At 38.9% G+C, this 20,372-nt stretch overlaps 1 protein-coding gene across 4 annotated transcripts in view; it reads right to left on the bottom strand.

The window, feature by feature from the left end:
* The window catches only part of LOC128704105 (uncharacterized), a 41,835-nt gene extending 21,839 nt beyond the window's left edge, over nt 1–19,996 (bottom strand). For 2 of the 4 annotated variants that reach the window (XR_011392858.1, XM_070091888.1), the window contains exons 1-3: nt 19,177–19,993; nt 15,820–16,013; nt 6,824–6,934 (exon numbers count right to left, since the gene is read on the bottom strand). Coding sequence is in view for 3 of the 4 variants with exons in the window: in XM_070091888.1 (XP_069947989.1) it covers nt 6,824–6,934; nt 15,820–16,013; nt 19,177–19,319 (448 nt within the window). In the remaining variant the exon portion in view is untranslated. Of the gene's footprint in view, nt 1–6,823; nt 6,935–15,819; nt 16,014–19,176 lie in introns of all 4 variants that reach the window. The other 2 variants (XM_070091889.1, XM_070091890.1) reach the window with 2 other exon arrangements.
* Nucleotides 19,997–20,372: the final 376 nt, after the last annotated feature.

Below are 20,372 nucleotides of genomic sequence, written 5' to 3' on the forward strand. Positions count from 1 at the left end.
TGAATGCTAAAGTAGGAGAAACTTTTAGAGAGGGTGTGGTAGGTAAGTTTGGGGTGCCAGGTGTAAATGATAATGGGAGCCCTTTGATTGAACTTTGTATAGAGGGGGGTTTAGTTATAGGTAATACATATTTTAAGAAAAAGAGGATAAATAAGTATACAAGATATGATGTAGGGCGAAATGACAGTAGTTTGTTGGATTATGTATTGGTAGATAAAAGACTGTTGAGTAGACTTCAGGATGTACATGTTTATAGAGGGGCCACAGATATATCAGATCACTTTCTAGTTGTAGCTACACTGAGAGTAAAAGGTAGATGGGATACAAGGAGAATAGAAGCATCAGGGAAGAGAGAGGTGAAGGTTTATAAACTAAAAGAGGAGGCTGTTAGGGTAAGATATAAACAGCTATTGGAGGATAGATGGGCTAATGAGAGCATAGGCAATGGGGTCGAAGAGGTATGGGGTAGGTTTAAAAATGTAGTGTTAGAGTGTTCAGCAGAAGTTTGTGGTTACAGGAAAGTGGGTGCGGGAGGGAAGAGGAGCGATTGGTGGAATGATGATGTAAAGAGAGTAGTAAGGGAGAAAAAGTTAGCATATGAGAAGTTTTTACAAAGTAGAAGTGATGCAAGGAGGGAAGAGTATATGGAGAAAAAGAGAGAGGTTAAGAGAGTGGTGAAGCAATGTAAAAAGAGAGCAAATGAGAGAGTGGGTGAGATGTTATCAACAAATTTTGTTGAAAATAAGAAAAAGTTTTGGAGTGAGATTAACAAGTTAAGAAAGCCTAGAGAACAAATGGATTTGTCAGTTAAAAATAGGAGAGGAGAGTTATTAAATGGAGAGTCAGAGGTATTGGGAAGATGGAGGGAATATTTTGAGGAATTGTTAAATGTTGATGAAGGTAGGGAAGCTGTGATTTCGTGTATAGGGCAAGGAGGAATAACATCTTGTAGGAGTGAGGAAGAGCCAGTTGTGAGTGTGGGGGAAGTTCGTGAGGCAGTAGGTAAAATGAAAGGGGGTAAGGCAGCCGGGATTCATGGGATAAAGATAGAAATGTTAAAAGCAGGTGGGGATATAGTTTTGGAGTGGTTGGTGCAATTATTTAATAAATGTATAGAAGAGGGTAAGGTACCTAGGGATTGGCAGAGAGCATGCATAGTTCCTTTGTATAAAGGCAAAGTGGATAAAAGAGAGTGCAAAAATTATAGGGGGATAAGTCTGCTGAGTATACCTGGTAAAGTGTATGGTAGAGTTATTATTGAAAGAATTAAGAGTAAGACGGAGAATAGGATAGCAGATGAACAAGGAGGCTTTAGGAAAGGTAGGGGGTGTGTGGACCAGGTGTTTACAGTGAAACATATAAGTGAACAGTATTTAGATAAGGCTAAAGAGGTCTTTGTGGCATTTATGGATTTGGAAAAGGCATATGACAGGGTGGATAGGGGGGCAATGTGGCAGATGTTGCAAGTGTATGGTGTAGGAGGTAGGTTACTGAAAGCAGTGAAGAGTTTTTATGAGGATAGTGAGGCTCAAGTTAGAGTATGTAGGAAAGAGGGAAATTATTTCCCAGTAAAAGTAGGCCTTAGACAAGGATGTGTGATGTCACCGTGGTTGTTTAATATATTTATAGATGGGGTTGTAAGAGAAGTAAATGCGAGGGTCTTGACAAGAGGCGTGGAGTTAAAAGATAAAGAATCACACACAAAGTGGGAGTTGTCACAGCTGCTCTTTGCTGATGACACTGTGCTCTTGGGAGATTCTGAAGAGAAGTTGCAGAGATTGGTGGATGAATTTGGTAGGGTGTGCAAAAGAAGAAAATTAAAGGTGAATACAGGAAAGAGTAAGGTTATGAGGATAACAAAAAGATTAGGTGATGAAAGATTGAATATCAGATTGGAGGGAGAGAGTATGGAGGAGGTGAATGTATTCAGATATTTGGGAGTGGACGTGTCAGCGGATGGGTCTATGAAAGATGAGGTGAATCATAGAATTGATGAGGGAAAAAGAGTGAGTGGTGCACTTAGGAGTCTGTGGAGACAAAGAACTTTGTCCTTGGAGGCAAAGAGGGGAATGTATGAGAGTATAGTTTTACCAACGCTCTTATATGGGTGTGAAGCGTGGGTGATGAATATTGCAGCGAGGAGAAGGCTGGAGGCAGTGGAGATGTCATGTCTGAGGGCAATGTGTGGTGTGAATATAATGCAGAGAATTCGTAGTTTGGAAGTTAGGAGGAGGTGCGGGATTACCAAAACTGTTGTCCAGAGGGCTGAGGAAGGGTTGTTGAGGTGGTTTGGACATGTAGAGAGAATGGAGCGAAACAGAATGACTTCAAGAGTGCATCAGTCTGTAGTGGAAGGAAGGCGGGGTAGGGGTCGGCCTAGGAAAGGTTGGAGAGAGGGGGTAAAGGAGGTTTTGTGTGCGAGGGGCTTGGACTTCCAGCAGGTATGCATGAGCGTGTTTGATAGGAGTGAATGGAGACAAATGGTTTTTAATACTTGACGTGCTGTTGGAGTGTGAGCAAAGTAACATTTATGAAGGGGTTCAGGGAAACCGGCAGGCCGGACTTGAGTCCTGGAGATGGGAAGTACAGTGCCTGCACTCTGAAGGAGGGGTGTTAATGTTGCAGTTTAAAAACTGTAGTGTAAAGCACCCTTCTGGCAAGACAGTGATGGAGTGAATGATGGTGAAAGCTTTTCTTTTTCGGGCCACCCTGCCTTGGTGGGAATCGGCCAGTGTGATAATAATAATAATAAAAATAATAGGACCAGCTTGAGAGTCACTGGACCTCTGTCGCACAACATATCTGTCCATAGAGGCCTGTACCTCCTGTTCCTTTATGACATTCCTAAAGTGTTTCACAACATTGTCAGTGTCACAATTAAACACTTGTTCAGTTTTCAATTCTTCACTGTCTATGTACTCCTTGAATTCCTGCACATATTTTTCAGCTGCTTTTTGGTCCGAACTGGCAGCCTCACCATGCCTTATTACACTATGTATGCCACTACGATTCTTAAATCTCTCAAACCAACTTTTGCTGGCCTTAAATTCACTAACATCACCACTAGTTGCAGGTATTTTTCTAATTAAATGGTCATGCAACTTCCTAGCCTTTTCACTCACATATGATTGCTTGAGAGATGCTATCTCCTGCTATCTGTTTTTCGTTTATCCACACCAATAACAGTCTCTCAACATCTTCTATCACTTGCGATCTCAGTTTCGAAAACATAGTTGCACCTTTGGCAAGAACAGCTTCCTTGATTGCCGTTTTCTTGGCCACAATAGTAGCGATGGTTGATTGGGGTTTTGTGTACAACCTGGCCAGCTCGGAGTCACGCACTCCACTTTCATACTTAGCAATGATATCTTTCTTCATATCCACAGTAATTCTCACCCTTTTTGCTGTAGGGTTGGCACTAGAAGCTTTCTTGGGGCCCATGGTGACTTATTTTGCATGTGCAATCACTAAAAATGCTGTGATAATATGAAATGTTCCGATTGTATGTTTGGATGGGACCGCGGTGGCTAGCTGGCTTGTAAACACTGGCCACAAGTGGACGTGTCTCGAATGGAACGAATCGTGTTGGTCGAGTTTTTAAGCGCTAGTCGAGGCAAAATTTTTGCGTTAAAATGTATCGCTAGTCGGATTTAACGTTAGACGATGCCATCGTTGGTTGAGGGTCCACTGTATATCTTTAACTGACCATTATTGGAATATTGGTTTTATTTTTATTTTGAACGTGTGAAGAAAAATTCCTAACCAGTACATCAAGAGCAGTATGGCTGCTTAAGTTTTTTCTATTTATAATTTTTCTGTTTGTTAGCTTTTCTTTACTGCAATACCTGAGTTCCTTTAAGCAGTTCAGCACCTTTGTTTTATGGTAGATGCTTTTATAGTCATTTTGGTGCTGGACCTCCTCTTGTTGATTCTGATTTTTATATTGGATTCCCTTTAAGGAGAAAGGCTTAATAAAGGCGAGGTGCTCATGATGCTAGGAACTGTAACTATCCTCCCCTTTTCTCCACTCAAACTGGATTATTCCCTTTCCTTCCCATTTTATCACCCAAATGGGTTTAGTGGTTTCTACATGTGCAAAATAATAATAATAATATGACAAAAATACACATCTCATGAAAATTGCATATCAAAACACCCTTTAAAAATGAAGAAAAAAGTTGGCAATAAAAAGCTTTCAGAATCACTAAGGATCCTTCATCAGTGCCAAATTTGGAAAAATGGGTCTTTGATATACAGTATAATAATAACAATATATGTATAATGGTTTAATATGACCATGAAGATATGTCTAGTTAAGTTTCTTTGGTATATTCACACTTTATTCATGTAATGAACAAATGTTCATACATTTATCTTGTTCATAAGTGTAGAAGAAAATCACTGGCAATATTATGTAAAAGTGAAGTGCTCCACCTGTGTGGGTCATACAGCATCATTAAGCATCAAAAGCTGAAGTTTTTCAGTACAAAACAGCTATCTAGCAGCACTAGGCACAGATAAATAAGACACATGTGCAACATGTGTGTATCTTTATTATGGAGGCAGTTCACCAACAAGTGGCTCTATCAGTCCAATACAGAGAATAATAATAAAGATGGTGGAAGATATGAAGTAGCAGTTCGAGGTGATCAGTCCCTCAGCCTTGATTATTCTGTTGGGGAGAGTCATCAAAATCAATGATGATACCCAAGTGTTGAACACCTATCTTATTCATCTACATATCTAGTTTATACATCATGAATATACAGTGCAGCAATAGACATTTTCTATGCAAGGATTGTTCCTAACTGTTTCAATTTCTGCATGTATTATGGATAACATTACTGCCTTAATTACAGCTGCACTTGAATAACAAAGTATAAGTATATAAACAAAACACAATGTATGTTAAAGAATCTATCTTATGGATAAGAAATATATCTTAACACAATCCATATGCAGAGGAGGAGGATGTGGTTGTAAATAAGGAAGAGAAGACAGAAATGATACTACAAAATTCTTCACAAACTGGTAGAACAATGTTATAATAAAGAAGGTAGAAAGTGCTACAACAACTGGCAAAAGCAAACGATAGAAAAATTACTAGATAACACTCTTGATCATAGCTCTGTATCAGTGACTCATCAAATGTCACCTATAATCTTTAGCTAATAGCTATTGCTGATGACACAGTCTACATCTTATCATGCTCTGAGCCCTAAGACATTTTATCATGATCTGAACCCTAAAACTTTCAAAGCTACAGTTAATGATGAACTACAAAACAGTTACACTTGGATGATAGCAAATATACTTGCCCTTAATAAAGAAAAAAGCATTCAATATAACTTTTGGGAAAAAAACATGTCCACAATCAGATATCATAATTAGTAAATCAAAAGTACTGTAGAGTAAAGGGATGAGGATAAGTTCCTAGGTCTGCTAGCAGATAATAAATTAAAATTTAATATAATATAATGGTTTTTGAGACTTGACAAGCTGTTGGAGTGTGAGCAGGGTAATATTTTGTGAAGAGATTCAATGAAACCAGTTAGCTGGACTTGAGTCCTGGAGGTGGGAAGTACAATGCTTGCACTTTAAAGGAAGGGTTTGGGATATTGGCTGTTTGGAGTGACATCTAAACTGTCATATTTGGGCACCTCTGCAAGGACAGTGATTATGTGTGAATGATGGTGAGAGTGTTGAATGATAGTTAAAGAGCTTCTTTTTTGGGTCACCCTGTTTTGATGGGAGACAGCCGGTACGTTGAAAAAAAAAAAATTCAGCCAATTAAGAAGAATCAAAAACTGTAGCTTCAGCTTTTTATTGGGGCTCAGTCTGACCAGTTTTGAATCAGCAGAGTCTAGTCAGGTTCGTATTATGAGTTTTTTTTTAATATACAGTACAGATTTAAAAGTGGAATGTAACAAATACTTAAAAAAAGTTATCAGTCATCTAATTTGCATATATTTCAAGTTACTATAAATATTCTGAAAACGAAATGTCACGGTAAATACTGTACAGAATTTTTTCACGCACTTTAAACAGGTACAGTGTCAGATAAGCCAAGTTCTGTGGCTATGTTGGCCTGCAGGCCACCTAGCAGTAATAGCCTGGGTGACCAGGAAGTTAACAAAGTCTGGTCTCAAGATGAGCTTTGAGAGAATACCTCTTGAAGTCGGTCACCAATACTGATCATTACTTTTAACATTACACGTATAACTAACCTGGAAAATACACATTTTATTACTGAATAATTAAAACAACTATTGTTAAATTTATCTTTAATCTATGTCCCCTTATATCTAACATTCCACAGCTTATATATTCTCTCTTTTACCATTTCTTCATAGTAAATAAAACAATTTCACTGGTAAATGTGGTTCCCTCTTTGGGTTCATTCTGCTTTGGTAGGAAGAACTAGTTAGAAAAGTACACGTATTTCAGTTGCTGTGTGATCAAAATACAGTGGACCCTCGACCAACGATGGCATTGTCTAACGTTAAATTCGACTAAAGATACATGTTAACGCTAACATGTTGCCTCAACTAACGATAAAAAAACTCGACTAACGATATTCGTTCTCGGGTACCAATTAATATCGTTAGTCGAGGGTCCACTGTACAAGACACATAGCAGACCTAGGAGTTACAAGTCAACACCCATTTTTCCACAAGCATCCTCAAACATTGCTGTGCAAATGAAAAAATAATTCTCTCTACATTTGAAGAGTGAAATAAAACTAAAACACCTATTTGCTATACAAAACTGAGACAACTGTCTGTTAATACCATATTAAGACAGTAATGATACATGTACAAACCTTTTGTAAGTAGTATAGCCTTGCAGTTTTTTAAACCCTCTAAGAACTCAAGATTATCTGGTGCCAATTTAAGAGCTTCTTCTAGATCATCTAATGCTTTCTGAAGGTAACCTGTAAAAAAAAACATATTTGTTTTTTTACAAATAAAGTACAGTACTGTATTAATATAAATGATATATTATTTTCCAATTATACAGTAAGTGATTAGTTCCTGGCTTTCCAAAACTGTAACTAACAGGCTACTCATACATACACACTTCTGTACATATACAGTACTGTAGACAGTAGAATGACAAACAACAGCCATTTAATGAAGTACTAATTTTCGGTCATACAAACAAGAAGAAAAGGATCCCTAGGAAATGTTCTGCACTTTACCCAAATTATTTGCCTTTTATTTGTTACATGAACATCAATATGACTGGTAAATCTTACCTACATATACTTTTAATCAGTATGTACTTTGTGTTCATTACATTATTTTGTAATCCTGTAATGTTCCCTTTCCATTAACATGGGAAAGTGGGACAGAATTCTTCCCCGATTCCTGGATGCTACTGTGCAGTAATTCATTGTTTATTTGGGTGGAAAAAACTATCATATGATGTGATCATTAATTTTGTATGGGGTAGACAAGCAAGTGAAAGCGCTCAGTCAAATGGCCTATTGAGAGTGTCATCATATGACTGAGACAAGCATAAATAAAAAATTTCTCCTGACAAATAAAATAACACTGCCCTCCCCAGTTGCTGTGCATGTCAAAAGTGAATAAAATGTCTGAATGAAAAAGCTGGTTTCCTCTTATTCTTGCAATTAATTACTAAAAAAGAAAAAGGAAAACTCAAAGATGAGTTATTTGAACGTGCATGGATATACTAGTACAGAATATATAAACAAAAAAGGTGTTTATATTTTGAATGAAAGAATGCTCAATTAAATTTAATTAAAAAAGTTGGTAAAGTCTGAATAGGAAGGACTAAAAGGCATTAAGTGTATTTGAGAGAATGTGAGCTAAAGTAGGTGTACAAAAATTATGCCAAATCTGATGAGAAGGAATTCCCATGACATGGCTGTTGGGAATTATTACTTAGAAGGGCAGATTCATATTTATATTGAACTCTGAAGGATTTATGGTAACTGATGGGTTCTCTCTCATTGTTTTTTTCTTCAAGACTGACCCCTGGAAGTACATAGCCAATCACAGATCTTATATTATGTATGAAAAGTAAGGAAATTTCTATCTCCACAATGTGTCATAGCAATAAGGCAAAGGTTCAAATCATTTACTGGACAAAAAGTGGAATTGTTTAAATGTGGACTGTATATAGAGAGGACATAGACTGGGACACTGATTACTCTAATAATTAGGGCTTAGAACTTATGATTTCATGTACAGGCAAAAATGCTCACACAATGAAAAATATGAAGAACTACATACTGTACTAAATATCAGTACTTACATTTTTTGGGCTTGAAGTCAAGCAGAGTAATGCCAACCCTAGCCACTAGGTATTCCTAGACTAAAGAGCTTTCTTATCTTCTAGCAAACACCTGTACCAAGTTGGGGACTTCTGACTCTGTGAGGGCAGTGATAATGATGAAATGTTGATGAGGGATGGGTCAGAATTCAGAAGATGACGTACTGCTAATAAATGTAGAGTTTAGCAACAAGTTACTGATGGTTCAAAACCTTCCAGATTACAGAGGGATATTGTCTGAGATCATGTGCAGAATAAGGAAAATATTGTCATATATCTTGCTGTGACCCATGCACAACCTAACAGAACCAATTTACTCTGCTGACTCATGTACAGCAAGTTACATCATTTGACAGGTGTTATATTGTCTGTGATTTTTCACAAAAGATTAAACTATGTCATTATTTATCATGGCATGAACTATGCAATGCACAACCATTTTGAAATCTCACTCCTGCATGGCTGACACCCCACACCTCCTGGTGGCAAGGTGCACACTCCTTCAATGTTCCCATAGTAACATTTATTTTGCAATAATACACATTACTAACATAATATTTACAGGCTATATTTCTATTTATAACTACTGTGTAGGTAATGGTTTTGTATCTGGAGATAAAATTTTTATCCCTGAAAATGCACTAGATACAGCCTCTCCTCACTTAACAGGGATCCATTCCTAAGAGTAGGTCATTAAGTGAACTGGTCGTTAAGCGAGGAGCATACTGTGCTGGTACATAGTGTGTTGGTGCCAACCGTCTTCAGATATTTTTTTAATGTCAATTTTGTGCCATTTATAACATTTTTAGTACATTTTTAAATGTTTATACAGTAGTGTACTGTATATTCCTAATAAACAGAATACAAGAAATCAGCTCTTACATGTATTTCTTAGGTTTGCATATTGGTTGGAGAGCTGGTAGTAAGTCTGAGTGGTCGGTAAACGAGTACATCACTAAGTGAGGAGAGGCTGTATATTAATTTATATTAATGGTGTTATAAAATCAAATTAAGGAATCCATCTGTCATCAGGCTACAATTAATACTGTACATATACTTAATAATACTTTAACTAATGATTACCCCTTTGAGGGTCAGTCACATACATATACATCTTAACAGCCAGGGTTAGTCACATACTTATATGCGTAAATTCTAGAGCCTCACATAGTACTCGGGTGGATAACTTCCAGTAGATCCTTCATGTGTTAGCCCAAATCACCGACCAGTATGTTTTAAATAAGTGACCCACTGATCAAATCAGACTGGTTCCGAACCCTCGACTGGTCCGAACCCTCGACCGATTTCAAACGGTTTCGTTGGACAATAAAGCAGACTGTAAACGGATGGGGTTGTAGGCGTCCTTATAAACACAAACAATAAATAAAAAAACAGGAGCGTACTCCGGTAAGCTGTCCTAACATACAAGCACAGTTAGAAATAGAAATACAAATAGCTAGAGCTTTACTTTAAGGAGGTTATTAATAGAGTATTCAAGAGGTTGCTAGTAGAATTACAGTAATTCAACCATTCAAATCATTATGAAGCCCTGTGTAGTCTGCAATCAATCAAACAAACGGGCTTCCACATGGATAAATTGTCATTTTTGTGGAAATTGGTGTCATGCCCCTTGTGCAAATATCCAAGAACTAGCTACAAGAAGTATTAAAACAGGGAAGTGTTTTTGGGTATGTCCAAATGAGATAAATCTGTAGACTAATATCACATTGGTACTAAAAGAGGATAACATCAAAGCTGCTTTCATAGAGAACCTGGAAGCTTTCTACAACAGATGGGAACATAAAAAGTCTGGGCTGGATGGTACTGCCCTTGATGCTGGTCATGTAGACAGAAACTGTAAGGCTGGAGGTGATGTCCTGGTTGTCAGTAAATGTGGGGCTGATAGTGCTGTCCTGGTAGACAGTAATGGTGAAGCTGGAGGTGCTGTCCTGGGAGACAGTAATGGTGAAGCTGGAGATTTTGTCCAGGTAGTCGGGAATTGTACGCAGGATGGAATGCATATAAATGACCTCATGGGAGACAGGAGCCGTAGTGGGGAATCAAGTGTTGTCAAAGATAAGATAAAACCAATATTGCAAACTAGAAATACCACAGGAAATAGCAAACAAGAGGACTCCACTAGCAATAGTGAGGATATATTACCAAAAACAACTGGTGGGAGCTCCTTTGTTGGTGCTAGGGAGGACAGGAATAAGACAGGTAAACACGCACCAACAGGGAATACAGTCACAGAAACCCAAGGCAAACATGCACCAACAGGGAATAGTGTCACAGAAATCCAAGGCAAATGGAAACCAAGCCTGTGCACATACTATGCACTTGGTATCTGCAGGCATGGGAAATCTGGAAAAACAGATGGGATGTGCAACTATGACCACCCTAGAAAATGCTGTGCCCATATGACAACAGGAAAATGCAAACTCCCTTCCTGTAAGCTTTTTCACCCTGAAATGTGTCCCTCTTCAGTACAGGAAAGACTGTGTTATAACTTAAATTGCCAGGCACACCATCTAAAGGGTACAAAAAGATACAAAACATCCAGGCCATGGGAAAACCTGGGTAGCCACAGCCACTCAAGAGGGAGAGGTTTTTTAGTGCCAGGAAGAAAAAAAAACTGGCAGGAAATGGCAGAAATCGTACACCAAATCCAGTCATTCCTGGAGTGGAACCACAGTTGATGGCCTCCACTCCAAACCAACAGATACAGATACTAATGCCGGAAACCCCCACCCAGTACCAACAATACCACCAGTCCGATGACATTCTTCTTTGCAAATATACAGGGTCTAAAGCCAGCAACAAACAACAAAATACCTTTCATCCGTGGACTGCTTGCAGAGGCAAAGGCAATGTTCGCAGCTTTCACTGAGACCCACATAAAGGATCACTTGGAAAACGAAATATGGATCCCAGGTTACAACCTATACAGATGCGACAGAGTGAACAGGCAAAAGGGGGGGGGGGGGGTTGGCCTGTACATTGCAGAGTCACTTGTGTGCACAGAACTGCTGAATGCCTCAAATGATGTAGTGGAAGTTTTAGCAGTAAAGATCGAGAACCAAAACCTAGTCATTGTGGTAGTCTACAAGCCTCCGGATGCAACATCCCAGCAATTCCAGGAACGGCTGTTAAAAATTGACCACTGTCTGGAAAATCTGCCAGCTCCTGCACCCAACATCTTGCTCCTGGGGGATTTCAACTTAAGGCACCTAAAATGGAGGAATATAGCAAATAATATTGTTGCAGTAATAACACCAGGAGGCAGCTCTGATGAAAACTCACACTCACACGAGCTTTTAAATCTTTGCACAAAATTCAACTTAAACCAGCAAATAATAGAGCCTACTAGACTGGAGAATACACTAGACCTCATCTTCACTAACAATGATGATCTGATATGAAATGTCACCATATCAAAAACAATATACTCAGATCACAACATAATTGAGGTTCAGACATGTATGCGCGGAGCCCCAGACCGACATAATGAGATTAGTCACGAGGGAGCATTCACCAACTTCAACTTTAATAACAAAAACATAAAGTGGGACCAAGTAAACCGAATCCTAACTGATATAAGCTGGGAAGATATACTAAGCAACACAGACCCCAACTTATGCCTAGAACAGATTAACTCGGTGGCGCTCGATGTATGCACAAGGCTTATTCCTCTAAGAAAAAGGAGGAGTAGATGTAAAATAGAAAGGGACAGGCGCTCCCTTTACAGGCAATGGAAAAGAATAACAGAGCGGCTAAAAGAGGTCAATATATCTGAAAGGCATAGGGAGACACTGGTCAGAGAAATAGCAAGCATCGAACTTAAGCTAAAGGAATCTTACAGGAGTCAGGAATCGAGGGAAGAACTAAAAGCCATAAATGAAATCGAAAGAAACCCAAAGTATTTCTTCTCCTATGCCAAATCAAAGTCGAGAACAACGTCCAGTATTGGGCCCCTACTTAAACAAGATGGGTCCTACACAGATAACAGCAAGGAAATGAGTGAGCTACTCAAGTCCCAACATGACTCAGTTTTTAGCAAGCCGCTAACCAGACTGAGAGTCGAAGATCAAAATGAATTTTTTATGAGAGAGCCACAGAATTTGGTTAACACAAGCCTATCTGATGTTATCCTGACGCCAAATGACTTCGAACAGGCGATAAATGACATGCCCATGCACTCTGCCCCAGGGCCAGACTCATGGAACTCCGTGTTCATCAAGAACTGCAAGAAGCCCCTATCACGAGCTTTTACAATCCTATGGAGAGGGAGCATGGACACGGGGGTCGTCCCACAGTTACTAAAAACAACAGACATAGCCCCACTCCACAAAGGGGGCAGTAAAGCAACAGCAAAGAACTACAGACCGATAGCACTCACATCCCATATCATAAAAATCTTTGAAAGGGTCCTAAGAAGCAAGATCACCACCCATCTAGAAACCCATCAATTACACAACCCAGGGCAACATGGGTTTAGAATAGGTCGCTTCTGTCTGTCTCAACTATTGGATCACTACGACAAGGTCCTAGATGCACTAGAAGACAAAAAGAATGCAGATGTAATATATACAGACTTTGTAAAAGCCTTCGACAAGTGTGACCATGGCGTAATAGCGCACAAAATGCGTGCTAAAGGAATAACGGGAAAAGTCGGTCGATGGATCTATAATTTCTTCACTAACAGAACACAGAGAGTAGTAGTCAACAGAGTAAAGTCCGAGGCAGCTACGGTGAAAAGCTCTGTTCCACAAGGAACAGTACTTGCTCCCATCTTGTTCCTCATCCTCATATCTGACATAGACAAGGATGTCAGCCACAGCACCGTGTCTTCCTTTGCAGATGACACCCGAATCTGCATGACAGTGTCTTCCATTGCAGACGCTGCAAGGCTCCAGGCAGACATCAATCAAATCTTTCAGTGGGCTGCAGAAAACAATATGAAGTTTAACGATGAGAAATTTCAATTACTCAGATATGGCAAACACGAGGAAATTAAATTGTCATCAGAGTACAAAACAAATTCTGGCCACAAAATAGAGCGAAACACCAATGTCAAAGACCTGGGAGTGATCATGTCGGAGGATCTCACCTTCAAGGACCATAACATTGTATCAATCGCATCTGCTAGAAAAATGACAGGATGGATAATGAGAACCTTCAAAACTAGGTATGCCAAGCCAATGATGACACTCTTCAGGTCACTTGTTCTATCTAGGCTGGAATATTGCTGCACACTAACAGCACCTTTCAAGGCAGGTGAAATTGCTGACCTAGAAAATGTACAGAGAACCTTCACGGCGCGCATAACGGAGATAAAACACCTCAATTACCGGGAGCGCTTGAGGTTCCTGAACCTGTATTCCCTGGAATGCAGGCGGGAGAGATACATGATTATATACACCTGGAAAATCCTAGAGGGACTAGTACCGAACTTGCACACGAAAATCACTCACTATGAAAGCAAAAAACTTGGCAGACGATGCAACATCCCCCCAATGAAAAGCAGGGGTGTCACTAGCACGTTAAGAGACCATACAATAAGTGTCAGGGGCCCGAGACTGTTCAACTGCCTCCCAGCATACATAAGGGGGATTACCAACAGACCCCTGGCAGTCTTCAAGATGGCACTGGACAAGCACCTAAAATCGGTTCCTGACCAGCCGGGCTGTGGCTCGTACGTTGGTTTGCGTGCATCCAACAGTAACAGCCTGGTTGATCAGGCTCTGATCCACGAGGATGCCTGGTCACAGACCGGGCCGCGGGGGCGTTGACCTACGGAACTCTCTCCAGGTAAACTCCAATCTGGTGGAAGAAAGCTGGTAGGCCCACATATGAAAGAATGGGTCTGCGTGGTCAGTATGGTCAGTATAAAAAAAAATCCTGAAGCACGCTGTGCAAAATGCGAAAAATAAAACTCCGACCATGTTTTTGGTTTATAGCAGCGACTTTGCAGTGCATTTTCATATGGTATTACTGGTTGTATTTTCATTTTCGTGGTCTCATTTGACAGAATGGAAGATATATTACAGAAATAGAGATGATTTTGATTGGTTTCAGAATGAAAAGCACCTTGAAATTGAGCTCAAAATAGCGGAAATGTTTGATTTTTGCCGATGTTCAAGAGTAAACAAATCACGCCATGCACCTAATACATGTCAACAGGCGAGTCTAATATTCTTTCACAAGTGTGCTGATATTATTTAAACCATTTTTACAATAATGCAGTAGTCTGCATAACAGTAAATCTTCTATTTTTTGTGAGAATAAAGATTCAAAATGGAAAGCAAGGGTAATATAAGAGGGGCCTGAAGACATGACTAATGTACAGAGAAAATGTTATTTTAATGCCAGGAATGTCTGTCTTGTTTATTCTGGACCCTGTTTTAAAATTGGCAACTTGTGAAATTTGTGTGAAACTGGCCAAATTGCCAATTTCTGACCACTTTATTGGGTAGTTAAAATCAGTAAATGAGCAGTTTCTTATACTCAATCGATAGAACAAATGGAGTTCTAGCGAAATAGCTATGGTTTTAGTTGACTGGCACATTGGAATTGGCCGAAAATAGGGCTCAAAGTGGGCGAAATCGCCGATGCGTAAACATTGCTGAGACCACTAACTTCATGAGAACATAATTCTGTAAGTTTTTCATCAAATTTCATAATTTTGGTATTATTATGATCGAGAAAAGATTCTCTATCATTTCACGTGAAATTTTTTTTTTTTCTTTTGAATATTTTTCAACCCCCAGTAGGAGTTCAGGATCGAGGCTCTTGACCTTCGAAGGGTTAATAACAAATACAATTCTTGTACATATTGGTGGAAATGAAATCTATATATCCGTAAGCCATATGACCCTTGTGGGTTTAACGCTTAGGCATGATTATAATAATTATAATATATATCCCTACGGATATTAAATGCTTGGAAAGAAGAGACAGATGTGTGTTTAAATTCAGGTGTATTTTGAAGGAAAAATGGGACATAAGAAATGGGTGATAATGTGTATATACATTTAGAACTGAAAGAAGTGTAGAGACATGCTAGTGAATATTTATGGATGTACTAATGAATATTTAATGAATTTTTAGCCACGTAAGAGAATAACTGTTTTTGGAGACATAAATAAAATAAAAAACACTGTTGTGGAAGGTGTAGCAGAAAAGTTTTAATGCCTGGTGTAAATGACAACAGGGAACCTCTTATTTAATTATGTTTACAAAAAGTTTTGGCAATAGGAAATACATGTTTAAAAATAAAATGAAAAATAAGAAGTGACTCTCTATCCATTAATGACTTACTTAATGATTAGTTTTAGTGGAATGCATTTCAGATATATAACAAAGATTTGAGTACAAGAGTATTTGGTTTAAATGTACTTGAATGTAACTAAAGTAATATATACCTGTCTACATACCAGGACTAATTATTTGTGCTAAATATTAAAAATTCACTAAAGAGTTTAGGATAAATGTAGTGCTTATGAAGGAAATACTCACTTTGCATCTCACCAGTCTCCTGAGGCATTCCAGCACATAGTCTATAATAAATTGTTCCTCTATTGTAGTAAGCAACTGCCAGTGTAGGGTCCAGCTTTATGGCCTCAGTATAGTCTGTGACAGCCTCATCAAAGTACACTTGCATGTACCTGCACTGGCCTCTGTCATTGTAGACCAATGCTATTTGCTCCTTCCTATAAAGAGATTAATTGAATTTAATATCATTAACTGTTAGATACTGTAATACAAAACTTCAATGAAAATTTCAAATGTACAATACAACCATATGAGAAGTTAACACACAATATATGTATGTATATTAAATAATAACACCACTACTGTAAAACCAATATGGTAATAATAAATAAATATATAAAAGCTGGTGTGAAACAGTGTCAAATCAACATAGAAAACCTGGCCTACAGTAAGCTTATACAGCAAAGTCTTGATTAGTGTGAAATTCGATTGAGTGACAGTGGAAGTGTTTCCTTCTTTGTTGGTTCACCCTATCTCAGTGGGAGATAGCCAGGGTTAAAAAAAGTTTAAGTTACCCAATTCCCATCTTGGTGGCATCTGTCATAAGATTACAGAGGCACATCATAATAAGTCCAGAGACTTGACCCCAATATTTTCTTAGAAAAACAAGCTACAGTAGTAATGAACAATTACAAAATTTATCATCAGTAATGTTATAAAGTAGTACCTCGGTACTCGAACAACTCCCAACTTGAACAATTCGGTATTCAAATACTTTGTTCGGTAAAAAAAATCACTTGGTAGTCGACCACTTGCTCAGCAATCGACCAAACAAATACATGTACTACCTTTTTTTGTGTGTGTGTGTTTCTTTAAATTATTTGTATAAATAAGTCACCATAGGGCCTAAGAAGATTAGTGATAACAGCCAACCAAAAACAAAATTGCTTAGAATCATAGCAGAAATGAAAAAAGAACTCATAGCGAAAAATGAAAGCGGTGCCCAGGTGTCTGATGTTGGTACTGAGTTTCGTATGGAGAAATTTATGATACTAAAAAATAAAGAGACCATTAAAAAGGCTGATGTTGCAAAAGGAGTGAAAGCACTTACAAAACAAAGACCTTCCTCACCATCTTCACATGCACCATCAACTCTCCAGTTATGGGTAAAGTGAGAATAAATTTGCATTTAAGTCATCTATTCATTGTTTAGTTTTTTCTTTTATAGATTTGTGCATGCTAGGCTTGTAAACTTCATGTTAAAATGCTTTTGTAAGAGTATTTTTGGGGGGTCTGAAATGGATTAATCTAATTTACATTATTCCGTATTAGAAAAATTCATTCGCTACGCAAACAGATTGACAGTCAAATGGCCTTCTGGAATGAATTAAGCTCGAGTACTGAGGTACTACTGTACTATTAATGAATACAGTCACAAAACATTTTGCATATTTAGTAATTACAGACACACATGGAATGGGCATAAGTGTTATGTTGATCAAACAAGTTACAATAACTATGATCTATTTAGAATGCCAGTGATCTCACTGATGTTACCAAGTCACCAATCAGTCAGAAGAAACTCTCTGCATTTTCCTACTGCCAAAGTTCTCCCATATATAAATTTTGAAAATTATCAGCAAGCACTAGCCTAACATAAAATAAACCTAGATTATGTTGCTAGATAACTCATGGTTGTATCTTAACAAGTCACTGAACCTGCCATCTAGATAACACACTGACATGGGCGAGTTGAAAACTCTGGTTTTTACACTAATCAAAGCGCAAGTATTTTTCTTTAGTATCATTATATACAAAAACATGTGCTGAACCCATATGGGTCAAGCAGTGGGCAATTTTAGAGTTTCTAGTCATATGCCATAAAATATTTAATTGTTAATGGAATTTAAAGCCTGTCAGCTACACTTAGAGTCATTAATTAAGGCTGCACTGTAACTGCTTCACCACCAGACAAGCATAGTACATGTACTTTAATCGCTAAAATGGGGATTAAAGTAAACTCTCAGCAAATATACACTAAGATATACACCTCTTGGTGTATATATCTTATGCCATAAAATAGAGATTTGTTAAATAAACTAAGTATAAATGGTGAGCAGATGGAGTCACAACTGATGTAAATTACTCGGTCAATAATCTGTAGGATTATCACACTAAAATACTCTATCTTAATCTGTCGCACATACCTGCCGTTCTAGTCAACTTATTACAATGTGTAATAAGACCACTTTATTTAAAAAGAAGACACATTAGTTACAATACATATTTACCACAAATGTTTACATGTATGCAGTTGAAGATTATTTTATTATTATTATTATTATTATTATTATTATTATTATTATTATTATTATAATCAAAACTAAGTGTTAAACTCATAAGGATCATACAGGCCTGCACTTATTAACCCAGAAGATATGTTTCCTAATACATGTCAACCCCTGTTCACCTAGCAGTAAGTAGGTACACCAGTATTTTATTATTATGGGTGGGGGACTGCTAAACCCCTAGGGGTCAAACTCAAACAATGCCTGAGAGAATGGGAGGCAATCAAGTTCAGTCCAAAGAGGAGAACAGGTCAATTCCTTAGATCAAGAACCCCTCATTAGCATCAAGAAATCTTCCTTGCGGGGAAAGTGACTAGTGCGAGTAATCCTGGTGAAGATGATTAAAGGACCCAAATAGAAATAAGCCAAACATAGGTTATCCTGCATTACTAACCCTCTGTATTAATAATCTGAATAAAATATGTCTTCTTCAACCTTGGATAACCCATAAGTCTGGTATTTTCATCTGGCTCCTTAACTCTCCAGTCTGGTGTTTTATTTATTACATTAGGTGTTCTGTAGCTTAGTTAGTAGCACACTCAGCTTACGCACTGAGGTTTGTGGTTTGATCCCCGGTAAGGTGGAAACATTTGGGTGTGTTTCCTTAAGATATCTACTGTCCCTGTTCAGCTAGCAGTAAACAGGTACCTGGGTGTAAGCCAACTGGTGTGGGTCGCATCCTGGAGACAAAATTAACCTAATTTGCCCAAAATGCTCTGCATAACCAGGGGCTTTCTATATAGTGTCACTGATGTCAGCTATGCTCTGTGTAAGTTGTGTCATGTACTTGTATAAATAAAGATGATTATCATCATTAATGGAAAAAAGCTAAACCCATAAGGATCATACAGAGCATAGGATAACTGGAGGCAATCAGGTTCGATCCAAGGAAGGAGAAAACAGGTCAAATTTCTTGCATCTAGATTATTATTATTATAATCAAGGGGGAAGCGCTAAACCCGGAGGATTATACAGCGCCTGCTGCTTTCCCGGACACACACATCTCTCCTCACTTCTATTACAAGTGTCTTACCTCAGTGGTAGTGTGTTGGGGTCGAGGCCACTGGACTCCATCAGCCTCAAGACTTCAGAGAATAAATCTTCAGCCTCTTTAAATCGTCCTGATTTGTGCAACTTCTGGGCATTTTGTTTAATGTCACTTAGTGTTTGCTCCATGTTGTTGTTGTTGTTATGAGGTTGTTAAGGGCCACTATGGGGCCTAGTGTGTGGACAGAGACAGTGCCAGACACTGGGGCCAAGTGTGTGGACAGAGACAGTGCCAGACACTGGGGCCTAGTGTGTGGACAGAGACAGTGCCAGACACTGGGGCCTAGTGTGTGGACAGAGACAGTGCCAGACACTGGGGCCTAGTGTGTGGACAGAGACAGTGCCAGACACTGGGGCCTAGTGTGTGGACAGAGACAGTGCCAGACACTGGGGCCTAGTGTGTGAACAGAGACAGTGCCAGACACTGGGGCCTAGTGTGTGGACAGAGACAGTGCCAGACACTGGGGTCTAGTGTGGACAGAGACAGTGCCAGACACTGGGGCCAAGTGTGTGGACAGAGACAGTGCCAGACACTGGAGCATTATACGTATCTTCATGCAAACTCTACAGGATATGACAAAACACTTCTTTGTTAATGACTGGGGCATTATACGTATCTTCATGCAAACCCTACAGGATATGACAAAACACTTCTTTGTTAATGATAAGATATGTGAAGTGTCGAGATCCAGCAAAATAAGCAGACTCTTGGATGTCACTACTGCCCGGCTCCGGCTGGGTTACAAGTATCTATGGCAGTATCACCACCACCAGATGTAGACCAAACGAAATGTAAACTTTGCCAGATAGACTATTGTCACACCTTGCGTCATTATGTACTGGAGTGTGATAAAATTAATGAATTTAGAAACAACTCGCTCAGAAATGTTCAAGAAATGGCAAAGTACTTTATCCACAGTGGTATATTGCAGACCATTCTGGAGAAATATCCTGACTTTGTTAGCTGTAAATAAAGCATTACCACATGTGTGCATGTGTGTGTGTGTGTACTCACCTAGTTGAGGTTGCGGGGGTCGAGTCCGAGCTCCTGTGTACTCACCTATTTGTACTCACCTATTTGTCGTTGCAGGGGTCGATTCATAGCTCCTGGCCCCGCCTCTTCGCTGATTGCTACTAGGTCCTCTCTCTCCCTGCCCCATGAGCTTTATCATACCTCGCCTT

This window comes from Cherax quadricarinatus, chromosome 37, assembly GCF_038502225.1.
Source record: "Cherax quadricarinatus isolate ZL_2023a chromosome 37, ASM3850222v1, whole genome shotgun sequence".
Lineage (NCBI taxonomy): Eukaryota > Metazoa > Arthropoda > Malacostraca > Decapoda > Parastacidae > Cherax > Cherax quadricarinatus.